General features: G+C 32.8%; 1 protein-coding gene across 1 annotated transcript; it reads left to right on the top strand.

Moving 5' to 3' along the window:
* Positions 1 to 11,450: 11,450 nt before the first annotated feature.
* On the top strand, positions 11,451 to 17,880 carry LOC101223146. Its single transcript, XM_011655533.2, has 3 exons — positions 11,451 to 11,827; positions 11,917 to 12,525; positions 17,233 to 17,880. The coding sequence occupies exons 1-3, from the start codon at positions 11,680 to 11,682 to the stop codon at positions 17,700 to 17,702; spliced, it is 1,227 nt and encodes a 408-aa protein (XP_011653835.1). The 5' UTR covers positions 11,451 to 11,679; the 3' UTR covers positions 17,703 to 17,880.
* The last annotated feature ends 391 nt before the right edge of the window (positions 17,881 to 18,271 follow it).

The raw sequence follows: 18,271 nt of genomic DNA, 5'->3' as shown, positions 1-18,271 counted from the left end.
TGCAAAACTTTTAAACAGCAAAAGTCTTTCAATAAAATAAACATTTAAATTATACTTTGAAATTCGTAGTGCAGCCGAAATGAAATCTTTATAAAATGTATCATGGGAAATGAACAAAACATGAAGATATAAGTATTTGAACAATCACATTACTATTTGGAAACAAAACAATGTCCTTGCATCATAAAAACTAAGCTCACCTTGCAGTAGTAAGTTCAGAATACGGAGATCCACAATCTTCACCTGGAAAGATGGAAAACATTTTTGAAAGGGTAAGTCAAAAAACTTAGTGAACAATGATTTTATAAAACAAATTTTGATAAATATTTTAGTGTAAAATCGAAGCTTAAATACGTTTATCAGTAAACAGTCATAACATGAAACTTGAAATATTTGCATAGTTTTTCGAATACAGTCCTTCATAGCCACGAGCAGTATTTACCTCTTAGCCCGAAAACGGAATAGTCAATAGGTAGCTAACCCTCCTCCTTTCAGGCATAAAAAATATACTCTTCCTGATGGCCCATAAATTATAGGCTCGTCAACCCTACAATCAGTACGGACTTAACCACATGTATACAATAGGTCTCATGAAATATTCGGGCATGGATAAAAACATTTGAAAACATGAAATATTTTCTTGAAAGTATTGAAACATTTCCTTGAATTATGAAATCACAACGTTGTTGGATTTTATGTCTTAGAACTCGTACATAGTAAAATACAATTCATTGACTGTTATTATTTAATAAAATGTTCTAATTATTATTTCAATAAGCGTTACTGGTATTATTAGCTTTGTCTTAATAACCTAAATCTAATAAACTAACATCCTAAGTTGTTTGATGAGTCTTGAATAGTGTGTAGAAATATACATGGATCAATGTTCGAGATCAACTTAAAGGGTCTATAGTATAGGGATAAGGCTGGATAACTTATCTTGGTAACACTATGGATACGACTTACTTTGTATTTGATACAAACACAATGATCCAGCGTGTTTGTGTAGGTGACATACGAGTGAAAGTATCCTATGCAATGAGTTTGCATAAGATCAGACCACAAAATTGTAACTACTAGATGTAAGTACGTTGACTAGTTGTGTTTCTATTTTATTAAGATGACCTAGGTAACTAGTTTTAATCTTGACTGTATTATGAACTTCTGTTCATGAGGGATTGTCTTTTGATTTGTACGGGTGTGAGTGGCTAGATTGCGGACTCAATATGTTTTTAATTTTGGAGACAATACCGAGTGAGGAGCTGGAAACATAAACACACAAGATGTAATTCGCTCATTTCCGATTTTATAGTGAGTAGATGAGCGTTCCCTTAAATGGTGTCTCTGGGACTTGAACAAAGAGCCCTACCCTTTCTATGGCACGAGAGAGGTTTCTGTTTAGTGGTTGGACCATAAACAGCACTGGTATTTAAGGACTAGAAGTAACCTAGGGTAAAACGATAATTTGACCCACAAGATGTAATGAAGATGAATGTATTTTGTTTGTTAGAGCCCCACATTATATATATTATTTTTGTATATCAATGTACTTATATTATATGTATTAGTTGATTGATATACTTGCTACATGATTTTCATAAAAATGGGCTTTCTTGATGTTTGTTGTTTTAATTACTTGACGTTTTTTGGAAAAAAAACGTCAAGAAATGGGTTATTCCAAAGATAAAACGTCAAGAATTGTTATGAAAAGGCGGAGGTAGGCCAATTTTAAACTTTCTTGACGTTTTTTAAACGTCAAGTAATATGCATTTTTTCTTGACGTTTTAAAAACGTCAAATAATACCTATTAAATTCTTGACGGTTTTAAAACGTAAAAAATATTTATAAATTCGACATTCTTGACGTTTTTTAAACGTCAAGTGATAGGTACTTTTCTTTATGTTTTTAAAACGTCAAGTATTATCAGATGTCAAGTATTATCAGATGTCAAGATTTTTATGAAAATTCGTAATAGAGGTCATTTTTTGAATTTCTTGGCATTTTTTAAACATCAAGTGAGATAATTTTTCTTCACATTTTAAAAATATCAAGTTTTATTAAATAATATAATTAAAAAAGAAAAAAGAAAACGCATGGAATATTGGTTTTCTAAAAGGCCCTAAGACGCTTCAGCAGTATCCTTCAAAAACGAAATCCTTCCATTCGAAATCCCTTCACTTCCGTCCTTTGAAAACGTAGCCTCTAATCCGCTGTCCCTAACACTTCCGATGACCATTACAATTTCTCCTTTAATGATGAAGCTCCATGACTGACAGCGAACATCGACCACGATGACGAATACGAGTTCCCAGTGGTTCTCCCTTCTACAACTGACGACGACCCACAAATCCACCATTGCAAGAACAGATCGCCTCCAACGATTTTTCCCTTCTTTGGTCTTATGCTCTAACGCCCAGCTGTGGCAAGCCAGCACTCCGAAAATCTCACTCTTCGTCTGTCGATTAGGACTTCAAGGCGTGAAAAGCGATCTTGTCAGATCTCATCCTGTTGAATCCCTTTATAAAAATGTAATTTTCCTCTCTCAATGAGTAGAGTAGGAGCACTCGATTTCTTCTACAAAGAGGCTCAATGCCTTGGCTATGTTGCAAGATTGTCCTTCAAGGTATAACCCTACTTCCCCTCTTTGTTTTTCCTCCTTCAAGCCCTCATCAATCCTGTTTTTCTTCAGTTGCTTTAGATTCAGAACTAATTCAAATTGTGAAATTTGATCTCTTGTGAAATTTGGTAAATATATTTAAAGGTTACTTTTGTTTCAAGTTCTTGAGATATTGGAATTGTATATACAGATATATGAAGAATACCTGACGGTTCTTGTTATCAAGGGCAAGAAGAGTAAGATGGAGAAGTTTAATTTGTTGGCAGTCTTTACACCACAAGCGTTGAGGTATAAGTTGACTAAATGCTATGACTATTTTAGATTACATTGTATAAAACAATTTCATCATATGTGATATCGGGCATTTATCCAAAACACGGGTTGTGGAATTTAGGGTGCTACTTCACATTATTTGATCAAAATTTTGCAAAAATGTTAGAAATAAACTTTGAAAATGAAAAGAGGGAGAAAGCTATGGTCGAGCAAAAGTTTGGATTTGGTTTAAGTTTGAAAAGTTTTGATGGAAATATTTCCATTTGGACGTCAGCTTGTAGAGCCAAGTCATCATCAGTCTCCTTTTATTGTTGCTTGATTTTTCTACTATTTCTCTATAAAACCAGTTGTTTTGACTATATTTAGAAATTGAATGGGTTTAGTTTAAAAATCTGTCTACCATGTAATAAATTGTAGATTTGTTTTCTTTTGATATTCAGTTCCTATTTTCATGTATTAGATTAAGTTTAGATATTTTATTTTTTTATTTTTGTGAATTTGATTAACTACTCCTAAATACAAATCTTCGATGTGCTTTATTACAATATTTTATATAGTGGAAGGTAATACATTCTTTCTTAAACTCTAGTTTTAAAGGCTTGGATTATTAGATCAAGTGTTGAAGTGTTATGATTATCGTGTAGTTATAATAATTATATATAATCTTAATACATTGATAGTTAATTAATTAGTCAATTTACTTTTAAATTATCACATAACACATTTTAATGATGAGGGTGAAAGACAAGGGAAGAGGTTGATAAAGCTAAATATAGTTTGATGGGTAGAGCAATTTTAGGTACTTCTTTTGCTTAATTAAATGTGATATTGACTTGAGTATGAACAAACATAAGAGTGAATTATTATTAGTTAAATGTTGTATGAAAACGTTATAATTGACTGCGTGCTTTGTTTTTCTTATTTTATTATTAGTTAACTTTCTTTGCCTAGCTAATACACATGTTCTTGGCCTAAGTTTACCGGTCCATCAACTACTACTCAAGGTCAATTTTATCTACCTTTCTTCCTTTTGTTTCTGTTTTTTTTTCTTTTTTTTTTTCTCTTTTTTTCTCATATATAACCCATAAAACTCTTGAAGTATCTCTTTTAAAGGATTTGTAATGGTATAACCCATAAAAGGTATGAATCATTTAATTCGTTGAGACTTGAGTTAATTGATCTTTTTGGATTATAAGTTAATTCATTTATTTTGCATGTTTATTGGTATATAGATTGACACACGAAGATCATACTTATCGATCGAGTTGGACGGGGTGCAAGTTGAGCTGGTTGACCTTTTGGTTCTTTCATGTGATTTCTGACTTTTTTGTCATTTAGAAGTAGTAAAATTAATCTCTCACATTTTCTCATTTGTGAAATTTGATCTCTTGTGTGCTCTTGGGTGTCCTTTGTTTATCTAACACATCAAGAAAACATACAAGGAAACTTGCACGACTATAACCTAATAGGTTAGAACAATGCAAATAAGATAGGAAAATTCCTTTGGATATGTGCTACGTAGCTGATCTCTAGGTAAAGTCATTTTCTCAACTAAACTATAGGTTACTTTATGATGTGAATTGCCTTTAGTTTTTTTTAAAAGTATTATGTGTTGTATTTAAAGTTCTTGCATTTAGAACGGTTATATTTGTTGCCTTGGTTTGATAGCAAACTCATACAAATACTTTGAGCTAGACTGAGAAGCAAATAAACAAGGTTACTTTATGATGTGAATTACCTTTAGCTCTTTTAAAAGATATCATGTGTTGTATTTAAAGTTTTTTGCATCTAGAAAGGTTATATTTGTTGCCTTAGTTTGATATCAAACTCGTACAAACTCTTAAAAACTATTGTGTTTTTATTAGGTCATGAACCAATATCCGATCGATCTACTGTAGGTATATGAGAGAAATTGTGACGAGGGGAAGTAGTCATATCTGATGCAGTATGTTATATATCAAACTATTTCTTTTGTGAGTTAATTGGTTTATTTGTATAGTGTGAGTTAAATCATTTAATTTATTTTGCGGTTGAGTTAGCTCACTTCCTGGGTTCGTACATATGATTGTGACCAATAATTTGATAATTCTTTTGAATTGTTCATATGGAGGAAGGGGGGAGGGGTTGATTGGTATACTTTTGATTAGATTTATTATAGCTAGTCTGTTTTCTGACTTTTTAAGTTGAGTTAGATTCATGGCAATCTAATGGAATATTCATATCTATGTAAAGTCTTGGAATTGATTGTATAAAGCTTTGAAACTATATTTGATGAATATTGTTGATCATATATATACTTATGAAACTGTTGCTGGACAACTATATAAGACTATTAGATCAGCACACAATACATAGAGCTTTGAAACTATATTTGATGAATATTGTTGATCATATATATATTTATGAAACTGTTGCTGGACAACTGTACAAGACTATTAGATCAACACACAATACATTTGAAAACGGTTTTAAAATATTATGAACATGTACAGAAAATTGTACCAAAATACATCCAAGGCATCAAATTATATGAATTGTATAAAGTGTATTAAATTTGCTGGACAACTATATAAGACTATTAGATCAGCACACAATACATAGAGCTTTGAAACTATATTTGATGAATATTGTTGATCATATATATATTTATGAAACTGTTGTTGGACAACTGTACAAGACTATTAGATCAACACACAATACATTTGAAAACGGTTTTAAAATATTATGAACATGTACAGAAAATTGTACCAAAATACATCCAAGGTATCAAATTATATGAATTGTATAAAGTGTATTAAATTTGTTGAGTGTATATGAATTGTATAAAGTGTATTAAATTTGTTGAGTGTATTTTTTTTTTTTTGCAAAGCTATTGTAATAAATGCTGGGGTAGGGATTGTACCAAAATATTGTACCAAAATACATCCAAGACATCAAATTACAGGAACATACAAATGCCAATTGAGCTAAACTTATGTTGGCAATTTGTTGAGTGTATTGATGAAGTATAGAATGTTTATCACTAGTGTATTAAGTGTATCAAACTTATTGAGTGCATTAAATCCACCAAGTGTATGAACAAAACACAATAAGTGTATAAGCAAATGATAACAAGTGTATCAACATGGTGTGAAACCAAAGAGTTTTTTTTTTTATATTTTGTATGAATATCCTACTCTCAATGTGAGAGGATGTACTTTATTTGTAGGAAAAATAGATAGTAACTAACAATCTATTAATAATAAATCTTAAAATTAAAATATAAAAATTAGAAAGTAGTAGATTTAAATATAATAGAAAACTAGAAAGCATAGATCATTGAGTAGATTTAGGCTTATTTGATTTACACCATTCTACTCCCCGAACATCAAACTTGCCCCGAGTTTGCTATGAAAGCTGAAATTCATCTGGTGCATAGTAGCTTCTAAGGTCTGCTACATTGAAGATTGGGCTGATGTTAAATCTGTGCGGTAGTTCAATTTTTTAAGCATTTGGCTCATATTTAGCAAGTATTCTACATAGGTCAATATGCTTGTCCTTTATCTTTCCATAGGTTCCAATGGGGAACCTCTTCTTCTTCAAATGTGCCATTACAAGATCTCCAACTTGGAAATGTACTTCCTTTCGCTTCTTATTCTTCTCTTCTTTGTAAGACTCAATAGTTTTAGTGATATGGTCAATGACTTCTGTGTGAAGTTTCTGTATTCTTTCAGCTAACTGTTCAGCTTCCTCTTGGATTTCCATTTCCTTAGGAAGGCTAGTTAGGTCGAATGTCAACCTTGGTGCCTTGGTGTACACGATCTCAAAGGGGCATTTGCTCGTGGTTCTATTCATCATTTTGTTAAAGAAAATTCTGCCTATGAGAGAACTATGTCCCATTGTCTAGGATGGTTTCCACTAAGGTAGCGAATTAAATTTTCCAAGGACCGGTTAGTTACCTCAGTTTGTCCATCCATTTGTGGATGAGCAGTGGTACTAAACTTCAAGGTGGTGTCAAACTTCTTCCACAATGTCTTCCAAAAATGGCTAAGAAATTTAGTATCTTGGTCCGAAACTATTGTTTTTGGGATGCCATGTGTAGTCTAACAATCTCCCTAAAGAAGAGAGTGGCAATGTGCACTGTGTCTGTGATTTTTTTACAAGGGAAGAAGTGAGACATCTTGCTGAATCTGTCCACCACAACCATAACTGAGTTAAATCCCCTTTGAATCTTAGGTAGACCCACTACGAAATCAATTGACAAATCCTCCCATACGTTTTTAGGAATCGGTAGAGGAGTGTAGAGACCAACATTAGATGAAGATCCTTTTGCTCTTTGAAAAATAGGACATTTTTTCACAAAGTTATTAATGTCTCTTCTAGCCTGAGGCCAATAAAACCTCTTGATGATAATTTGAAAAGTCTTTCCTTGGCCAAAGTGTCCAGCTAGGCTTCCCGAATGAGCATCTTTTATTAGGGCTTCCCTTAAGGAAGTATGTGGAATGCATAGTTGGTCTCCTTTAAAGAGAAAACCTTCCACCAAATGATAATCTCGATCATGGAAATGAGTACAATGACTCCAAGTCTCACCAAAGTCTTCATCAGTCTCATATAGTGTTGGAAGATGGTTAAAGGTTGTAATTTCAGTTGAGAGCACAATGAGGAGAGTCTCTTTTATGCTTAAGGCATCTACAACTCTGTTTTCTTTGCTCGCTTGATGCTTGATTAAGAAATAAAATCTTTGGATATAAGATACCCATCTAGCATGCATTTTGTTAATGTTTTTTTGTGCCTGGAGATGCTTCAAGGAGAAATGATCAGTGAGCAAAACAAAATCCTTAGATAATAAGTAGTGCTCCCACTGTTTTAAGGCCCTAACAAGTGAATAAAGTTTATGCTCATATGTTCTCCAGTTTTGTCTAGAATGACTCAATTTTTCACTAAAGAATTCTACCAGATGACCTCCTTGGGAAAGGACAACACCAATTTCCACACCACTGGCGTCTATTGCCACTTCGAAAGGGTTGTCAAACTCTGGTAAATTGAGGATTAGTTGGCTGGCAAACTTTCTTTTAAGGGAGTCAAAATTGTGCTGCTGTTTTTCTCCCCAATAAAAGGCTCCCTTCTTCAAACAATCAGTCATAGGAGCTGTTATAGAACTAAAGTTCTTAATAAACTTCCTGTAAAAATATGCTAACCCCATAAAAGCTTGAATCTCCTTTATGATTTAGGAATCAACCAATTAGTTACAGCTTCCACCTTGTTTTCATCCATCTTCACTTGATTTTCAGATATAATAAAACCTAAGAAAGATATTTCTTCCGTGCAAAAAATACATTTCTTCAAATTAATGAACAACTTACTCTTTTGAAGGGCTTCAAAAACTAACTTCAGATGCTGCATATGATCTTGGTCATTCTTGCTATAGATTATGATATCATCAAAGTAGACTACTATGAATTTGTTTAAGAATAAATGTAGCATTTGGTGCATCAACCGCATAAAGGTACTTGGGGCATTTGATAAGTCAAAAGACATCACTAACCATTCGAATAACCCCTCATTAGTCTTGAAGGTCTTCTTCCACTCATCTTCCGACCTTATTTTAATTTGATGATATCCGCTTCTTAGGTCTACCTTTGAAAAAATAAGAGCTCATCCAAATTGATCAAGGAGATCATTAATTCTTGGAATAGGAAAACGATACTTGACCATAATTTTGTCGATGGCTCGACTACCTACACACATCCTCCAGCTGCCATCCTTTGGAGTTAATAGAGCTGGTACGACACAAGGGTTGGTGCTGTCTGAATATGCCCTTTTGTCAACAAATCTTCAATGTGCTGGTGTAAGAACTCATACTCCTTAGGATTCATTCTGTAATGAGCAAGGTTGGGAAGAGATGAGCCAGGTATCAAATCACTAACGTGTTGGATGTCTAAAGGGAAGGCAATTTAGAAGGCTCCTCCATTATAGGTTGAAATTGGCTCAATAGGTCTTGCACCTTTGCTGGAATCAAGCTGGAAATTTCTGTAGTATGAGGGCCTGCAATAACAAGTCCCAAAATATCAGATTCTCTGGTTTCTAGAAATTTCTTTCCACTTACAGGGATGAAAAGATGACTTTTAGCCTTCTTTTGATTGACTACTTCCTCATTCTTCCTGCTTAGGGGCATCAACACAATCTTCTTGTTCATCCATTGAAACTCATAGGTGTTCTCTCTCCCCTTATGAATAGCTTGAATATCGTATTGTCATGGTCTTCCAAAAATATGGCAAACATCCATATCCAAGACGTCACACACAATCAGATCCTTATAGGTCCCTCTAATTGATAAAGGGACTGAACAAACCTCATTTATTTGGGCATCACCACCTTTCTTGATCCACCGAATCTTGTAAGGACTTGAATGAGGCTTCATTTTCATCTTAAGTGCAGCCACAAGCTTCTTGGAGACAAAATTTTTACTGTTGCTGCTGTTAATGATATCATGCTGCACACTTTGCCTTGGATAATACATTGGGTCTTGAAAAGGCTATGCCTTTGCTGGTCAGAGGTGTCACTTTTTGGAGTAATTAAGACTCTTTGCAGCGCACACGATAGTCTCTCTCCATCATCGGGTTCTAATACTTCTTCTTGAGAGAGATCCTCTTCTTGTTCTTCAACATAATCTTCATCTTCTTCAAGAATAGCCACCGTCTTTCTTTTAGGGAAAGCATTTGAGAGATGACCAGTTTGACCACTGTGGAAACACTTGCTTAAATTCGATCTTTGATAGGCATTTTCTGCTTGCTTCTTTCCATTTGTCTCATTAGTTTTATCCTTCTCTTGATCTTTGTTATAACAAGTCATAGAGGATTGATTTGCAACTTATTTGGAAGTAATGTTCCATGGTCCCCTTCTTGTATTTTTCTTCAAATTCAATTCAATAATTTCTTCAACGGATTCTGTATAGGTAATAACATCAGCAAGATTTAAAAAAGGTTGTAATTTTACCTTTTCTTTGATGTCAAACCTTAATCCTCGTACAAACCGTGCAATAAGGTGCTGCTCATTCTCCATTAGATTGGTTCTTGCGCCCAACTGAATAAGGTGCTGCTCATTCTCCATTAGATTGGTTCTTGCGCCCAACTGGTGAAATTCCTCTATATAATCAGCAACTATTCTTGCTCCTTGCCAGCAATTATGGTACTGATTGTAAAGAGTTTGCTCATAATTGGAAGGAAGGAAACGTGTCTTCATTATTTTTTCATTTTCTCCCATGAGGCAATAGGTTTGTTCCCATTTTTTTGCCCATTAACCTCAAGTTGTTCCCACCAAGCCGATGCTCAAACCTTCAGTTTTAATGCTACTAAATGGACTTTCTTTACCTCTGGAGTATTCATATAACTGAAAGAATTTCAGTATTCTTCAACCAATCAAGAAAAATCTCAATATTACGTTTGCCATCGTAGCTTTGGAAGATCAACTTTCATCTTGTATTCTGTTGGTTCTCTCCTTCTTTCATCAAACTGAGGTCGAAATCTTCTGTTCAGATTGAAAAATGGCCTTTCTTGCAACTCATCATCAAAGGAACTCCAATCTTGAGGTTCTTGATACATTTCTTAGTTTCTTGATACATTTCTTAGTTTCTTAGAAAAAGATTTTGATAGTTTTGAAATGGCCTACTTCATTCTTGGGCATCATATCTCCTTTCTTGATGATTTCTTTCAGCCCTATGAATTCTAGCACCACGGATGCCACACTGCCCCCAGTCACGAACAAGTTCTTGATCTTGTTGATGAACATCTTGAGGGGGTACCAATGCCTCTAGTCTTTGCAAGACTTCTTGAAGTGTATTTTCGATTCTTTCCACAGAAGCTTCCACGAACAGCAAGTGTCTCGAGGTAGATCTTGAAGAGAGGATGGGGTCGAGGTAGATCTTGGAGAGAGGATGGGGTTGTCCTTTGCATCTTGATTTTGAGCATCAAAAACTAACTTTTGGTGCTCTGATACCAATTGGTGTGAAACCAAAAAGTCTTTTTTATTTTGTATGAATATATCTTTGAATGTGAGATGTTGTATTCTATTTATAGAAAAAATAGATAGTAACAAACAACCTATTAATAATAAATCTTAACTAACAAAAGAACTAAAATGTAATAGAAAAATTAGAAAGCAGGAGATTTAAATATAACAAATAACTGGAAAGTAGTAGATTTAGGTTTATTTGATTTACATCACAACAATACAACATATTATGCTTAGTCCATCAAGTATATATAATTGAATGAGTGTACTTGCAAAGTTTAACTAATGTATTCAACAACACTTCAAGTCATGTATCAAACCAAATGATGTGTATAAGATGTTATTTAATTCATAGTGTATCAGTAAAGCATAACAAATGTATAAAAAACACATAGGTGTATCAACAACATATTAAATGACGACCCGTGAAAATGTTTATAATTCTATATGGTGGATTTGTAATTTTGCATATTTATGTATCTAAATTTATCGAACTAATTTTGTGACATGTGCAATAACCCTTAAAAATATATACAAATATAACCAAATATCCCAATTTATTTACAATAAAGGGTAATAATATTTTTATATGTGGCTATCACGACAAAAAATTTCCATATTTGAAATCCAATAAACAAATACAGAAAACTTTATTGGAAAATAAATAATAAAGAATTCATGATATATATATATAGAGAGAGAGAGAGAGGCAGTTGCTTTAACAAACTCTCTCTCCGTTGCCGTTGAGCTTCATCATAGAAACAGAAGGAGGCTGTTAGAGAGGGAGAGTCTTGGAATCAATGAAGAGGCAGAACAGTCAGTTATCGTCCACTTCCCGCCGAGATCCTCCACCGGAGAGTCTTCGAGCTAAAAGCATCGGTTGCATGTCCGGCATTATTCATCTTCTCTCCAAGTACCAGAACCGCCACAAGAAATCCCTCACATTCGGTTCGTCAATTACTAATTACTCTCTAATTTCTTTCATTTTGATCCAACAATTCGTATGTTGACTACAATGAATTTCTCGATGTTTTCAGGAAAGAGTAAACAAGAGAAGGATATTATCGTGTTTTCTTCTACTTCACAAAATTCCGATCATACCTCAGTTTCTGCCGTCAGTATTTCCCCGGCTACTCCACCGCCACAGAGACAACGAAGGTCACGAAGTGACAAAAACAGAGAAGGAAAAGGAACGGAGGTTGTTGATTTCAGTCGGAAAAGAATCTCCTTCGATTTGCCGACGAGGAGTCCGACCCTTTCGGTGGAGATAAGGCGATCGAGTTCAGTGAACCCGCCGACGAAGATCGGAAAATCTCCCGCACTTGTAGCACGATTGATGGGACTAGAAGCTGTGCCGGCGGCGGAAGAAACGTCAAGAGAGAAGAGGAGGAAGCTTTTGGGAGCGTTGGAGAAATGTGATAATGATTTGAAGGCTCTGAAGAAGATAATCATGGCGTTTCGGTCACCGGAGATTGATCATCTACCGTCGATGGAAATTGCGGGGAACGGGGTGAATGGAGATAAAGTAGGAAGGATTTCAGTGCGGAAGTGTAGAGACTTTAGCTGTAGCGATGAGGAGAAGAAGCCTTGCAGTCGATTGCATCATCTGAACAGAATCAACCGTGCAGCCAAACAGCGTGAAAATGGTACGTTCCTTTCAGTTCTTTAACTTTAACTTTAATTTTCTTTTTCTAAACCCTAAAACTCAATTGAAATTTTAAGTGTCTACAGCTCTCCATTCTGTTCCCAATAATTATATTTTAAAATTTTCAGCTGATAAAAATTTGATTAAACTGTCAATTTGGTCCTTTTATGATCTAATAAACGTTATCTTTCTAAATACTTTATAAGGACAAATCATAGGGATTAGGATTTATTATATTTAGCTTAATTTTTGTTGTTGAAATTTCTAATATCAAAACACAAATATGTTTAATCAAACATTAAATTCCATAATAAAACTATTAATTAACTTTTTGTACAATGATCTTTTAATAGTATTACTCGATTGAAAATTCTTAACATTATTAAATATAAATTGAGAACTACACATTATTTAATTGTACTTAATTTATAAATATATATAAAAAAACTTGGATTAAGTTCTCTCAAGTCTCTCAACCAGGGATGATTAATAGCCATTTAAACTATTCATCTTTTTACAATGTTCGTGAGTACAAAAGATTCACTTTAAAACTTAAAAAACACAATAATATACCACCATTACTATATAGTTAACATTTGAAATTTGAAATTTTGAATGGTTAACATCAAGCTTTGGATTTTAATCCCTTGGGATATATATTTTCTCAATAATAATAACAATAATACCAGCTCGTAATTGAACATTGAACTTGAGTTTCTTAAAATGAAAAATATGTACTAGATCCATTTCCAACATTTCAACTTTGTGTTTTCTACTAAATTATTCAGTTAAAAAAATTCATGTGATAATTTTTTTTTTCTTTTATGAAATATTTTATGCTTCATTTGTTAACTATATATTTTTTTGTTTTAAAAATTTAAACCTATCTCTTTCTTATGACTTAACATGATACATTTTTCTGAAGTACAAATGGTTGAATTGTTAGACAAATTTCGAAAATCAAAACAATTTTTCAAAAACAACTTTTTTATTTTTCAAGATTTGACTTGGTTTTTTAAACTACGGATAGAATGTTGCTAACAATAAAAAGAAGTTGAAGGTGAAAGTAGTGTTTATGAGTTAATTTTCAAAAATAAAATGGTTATCAAATAAGATCTTAATTATTCGTTTAATTATTAAAAAATATGATCCAGGATCCTGGGTGCATTCAACCCACCCAAAGTACTATGCTTTAAGAGCATATCATTTGTTGTCTCTATAACCTATAAAACTGTGTTACACCACCTCCACAAAATTACAGGAAAAGTAGCTAAAGTGAAAAAGAAAAGAAAAGAAAAACTATATAGGAATCTCATGCAGGCAAAGAAAAAGATCAAACAAGGACAGCTTTATTTCACCTCATAATTCACACGAATGCAGTTGTTTTCTCAACTTTTCTTTCCCCTTGAGTTATTCTTGGAGTAATTTTTAAGAATCCAAATGCTTAATTACTGATTGGATGAAACACTACATCTGGAGGGGGTTAGAAAATTTTAGAAGAAAAGGAAAAGAAACTACGTTTTAATTAATCTAAGCCAATAATAATTAAAAACAAAATTACGAATTAAGCCAATTATTTTAAGTCACCGCCAAAGTCTCAATTGGTTTTTCATCCCTAGTGGTTTTAGAACCTTATAAACGTTCCATAATAATATTCCAAAAGAACAAAATTTAGGATTTCTTTTTTCAAAACTTATAATTTAGTCTTTATTTAATATCTGTACAGATTGTATAAAATATGCTTGAGCTTGAGGGTGGTGTCCATATTATTAGTCTAATAGGTACAAGAAAAAGACAAGAGAAATGGTTCTTGAAGGAAAAGTAGAAGGGGCATAGCATGCCAAAATGTAGGATTCCCAACATCAACCTTCATAGCATTTGTTAGGTTCAGTGCTTTTACTGCTGTGTTGGCATGAGGGGACATAGTAGAATACTTTTTAGTTCCATATGCAATTATTACATGTATGGCCAAATAACCATAGTGCCATCTACCATTGACTGACTTTATCAAAATTGAGACCTAAGTTTCTTAGGTCTCATTGGTCCAACTTCAATTGAGGAGAGTGAGACATTATCATTTGCTCACTCTTAAGGTCTTTAACAACTATTATATTATAAACTCCAGTTAATTATATTATTACTATTTCAATTTTCTCTTTTAACAGTATTTATCTATATTCTATTTCTATCTCTTACCTTCATTAACTCCCAACTACTTTCCACTTTAAATACAAATTATTATAAGTCATATTTTCTCTTGCTTAAAAGGATTATCCAAAATTCTAAAGGATAGTATTGAGTTAGTTTGAGGCAACAAACTGATGTTGCTGAGTGATTAACTATGTAATGCTTCTTAAAAGTGTAAAATATATTTAAATAATATAATAATAAAAAAGAAACTCAACATTAATTAAATTTATGTATATACTCACGTTGTGTAGATGTATTTATATGAATATATGATAGATTAGATTTTAGAATGATTATTGTTTGGAACTATTTTTAAGTACTGAAAAATATTTACTTTAAAGAAATATATTCTAAACACTAAGAAAGAAAAATCATTTCAAACATGCAGATAACTTTTTTGAGCTTAGTATAGAGACTGAGGATCACTTCTCCTCTATTCTCAATTCACATAGAATGCTTTTCGAATTTCGAGGTCCAACATGAAATTATTTAGGATAGTCGTTGAATTCTTTACGAAATGTCACTTTTATTCCTCTTCCACCACTATATATTTTGTTAATATTTTATCCCCAATTTCTTCTTCCTTTTCTTCTCATTTCCACTTTAGTATCGTTTATACCAAAGGATCCTTAGTATAAATGTGATAATGGATGAAGTGGACCACTGTTCCGCACAAGCCTAGAACAAACAAATAGCTAGCAACGACTTGTAATGATTCAGCCAGTCATATATTGTTTTAAAAAGGTCTAGGGGGAACATACAGCCACAGGCTCTTTCACTTTTTCAGAAATAAGAAAGCAGTAGATATATATATGGCTTTAATTCTTTTTCTTGCTCAGTAAACACAACCACAGGCTTTTTCTAAAGCCATTGTTTACAAGCTTCTCTTCCTACTCCCACTGGCCAATATCTGTCAGCCAATTATCCTATCCCCACCACCCATATCTCTAATCTATATTACCATGAGAATTTGAACTGCTTTTTGTTTTTTGTTTTATTTTTGTTCTTTTTCTTTTTTCTTTCTGCATTGAAGTTTCTTAGTCCCTCTTCAACCCTTTATCTTTTGGTGTGCTTATAGCTTACATATTATTAGTTGTCACTTTTTTTTAGTTCCTCTATCATGTTATTTTAGCATGTTTTATTATGATGCACATACTTTTCAGTAAACTTTTGAGGCCTTTCCCTAATATAAAATTCTTTTAAGCCAAGTCTTTCTTTATCTTAACCATATGTATTTTCATTATCCTTAGGATATCTCTCATTTTCGAATGTGATTTTAGTTGAAAAACTAAAATTGAAAGTAAGCATGTAGGGAATAAAATGAATTGATTTGAAAGTACATGGAGAAAATGAAAAAAAAAAAAAAAGGCTGAGGACTTATTTAGGTATTTAAACCTCAATTCATTGATCAGATTTTCAACTTATTTGAGACCAAAAAGTTAAAGTAGATCTAGCTATATTTCCAACGGTCTTGTTTTATTTTGATTCCTCAAAATTCTCACATTAATTAAACTATGGTCCTTGCTTTTGGACTAAGATTATTCTTTTCTTCTTCTCACTTACATGAGATTATGATTTTTCTCAACAAAACACATGTACTCTTGATTGGTTTCGTGGCCTCTCTCATTTATAGATAATATATATAACGGCGATTGCAAAAATAACAAAAATATTTATGATAATAGAATCTATGTTATTATATTTACTAAATTGCAAATATAGTCAACATGCCCACTTATGGTGAGTGTACCCACAAACTTCAGTCACTTTTGGATATAAAAAAAATTTGGACTATAACTTTCATTATCCATGGATGAAGCCACAAAAAGGAAAATAAGACTAGAATCTGGAATAGAGAAGAGAGTATATGGAGAAATTTGTTCGATAGAATGCTTTGGCACTTTGCTCAATTAGAACTTTTTCTAACCTACAAGGGGTGGAGAACACACCTCTGTTTAAGTAGTTTTTTGGGACCTAGAATGATGCATGGGTGATTCGAGTTGATGATTTGGGATACTATTCTATATAAATGCGACACATTTTTAATTGTAGCTAGAGATGTCAAAGTTTTTAAGGTGAAAGCTCTTTCCGTTCAACTTGCTGAGGCACTGAAAATTAATTTACAACCTAATTTTGGTTGAATCTGATTGTTTTGAGGCGATTAAACTCATAAATGGAAATGTGAGTCAATATTTCTGAATTATTATTATTATTATTATTATTTTGTTATCGTGTGGAGATTAGTGTGATATGGTGCAGATTTTGGAGATATTTCCTTTTCCCATATCCATCAATCTCACAAGGCTTTGGAGCACGCTCTTGGAAAATTCATTTTTTGGACGATAGAAGTTCCCTTTCATTTTTGTCTCTCCTAATATACTTCTTTGGTTTTCTTTTTTTATGATGTCCTTTCTATAAAAAGTTTCGATGTCATGTAAAGTAAAAAAAAAAAAAAAAACCCGATAATGTAAAAAACTAATGCAAGGTGGGTTTGGAATGATGACTTGTTCTTTGGCAGGTGGAGAAGAAACAAAGCAAGAGCCAAAGAAGAAGAATCCAGCAGCAATAATTGAAGAGGACAGAATAATCTCCATATCTTCCATAAACCCAATTACCAGATTACAGGAGCGGATCATGAAGTTGCAGCAAATGAGTAGCATTGATCACTTAGAAGCCAAGGCGTCATCAAGAATAATAATGGAGATCAATATGAAGAAAAAAAAGAAGCAGCAGGAAAAAGATGAAGATCAACCATTAACATGGAGAAGTAAGGCGATGGGTGAGAGCTTGGAAGAAATCTCAAAGGAAATATCATGGGGACTCAAACATGAGATGGCAAAAATAGGTATGGCTTTACAACATCACATTTACGGAGACTTGATTGATGAGATGCTCACTGATATTATGCATTTTTCTTCAACTTTTTCCTCCTTTCATTCTTCTTCTATCCCTCCATTTGAAGCATGTAGGAGAAGACTTCGTTTCTAGCTCTACCTATTTGCTTTTCTTTTCCTTCTTCTTTATATACAATTTATTTAGATATATATATATATATATATATATATATCCACATTAACTTTCCACTACTACTAAAGAATTATGCTGTTCTGACTCTAGAAACTTAGTTCATTTATGGTTTCCATGCAGCCGAACGTATTTTTATTTCGATTCTAGTCTCATGATAAAACTAATATTATTTACCTCTGTTAAAGCTTTGTTTGTAGTAGTAGTCTCTGGAGACCTTAATTAAAAAATGAAAGATATTAGGAAGTCTATCAATATTTATAATTAATATAAAATTATTATATTAATAAATATTTTGATTTATTTTATTATATTTTACTTTAATTGTTTTAGATATGTTAGAAATTTGTTTTTTCTTTCTTTCTAATCATTTAGTTTAGTTTGATATAAAAAATTTGAAGGTTGAACAGCCACTTAGTAATTTTAAAATTTTCGTAGTAGATATTTATAAACTATCGAAATTGTAAAGTACAGTTTTGATAAATTATGTGATTGACAGTCCTATTACGTGTAGAACCCACCATTATATAGTT

This window comes from Cucumis sativus, chromosome 4 (assembly GCF_000004075.3).
Source record: "Cucumis sativus cultivar 9930 chromosome 4, Cucumber_9930_V3, whole genome shotgun sequence".
Classification (NCBI taxonomy): Eukaryota; Viridiplantae; Streptophyta; class Magnoliopsida; order Cucurbitales; family Cucurbitaceae; genus Cucumis; species Cucumis sativus.
This window is presented reverse-complemented; position numbering and strand designations above follow the sequence as displayed.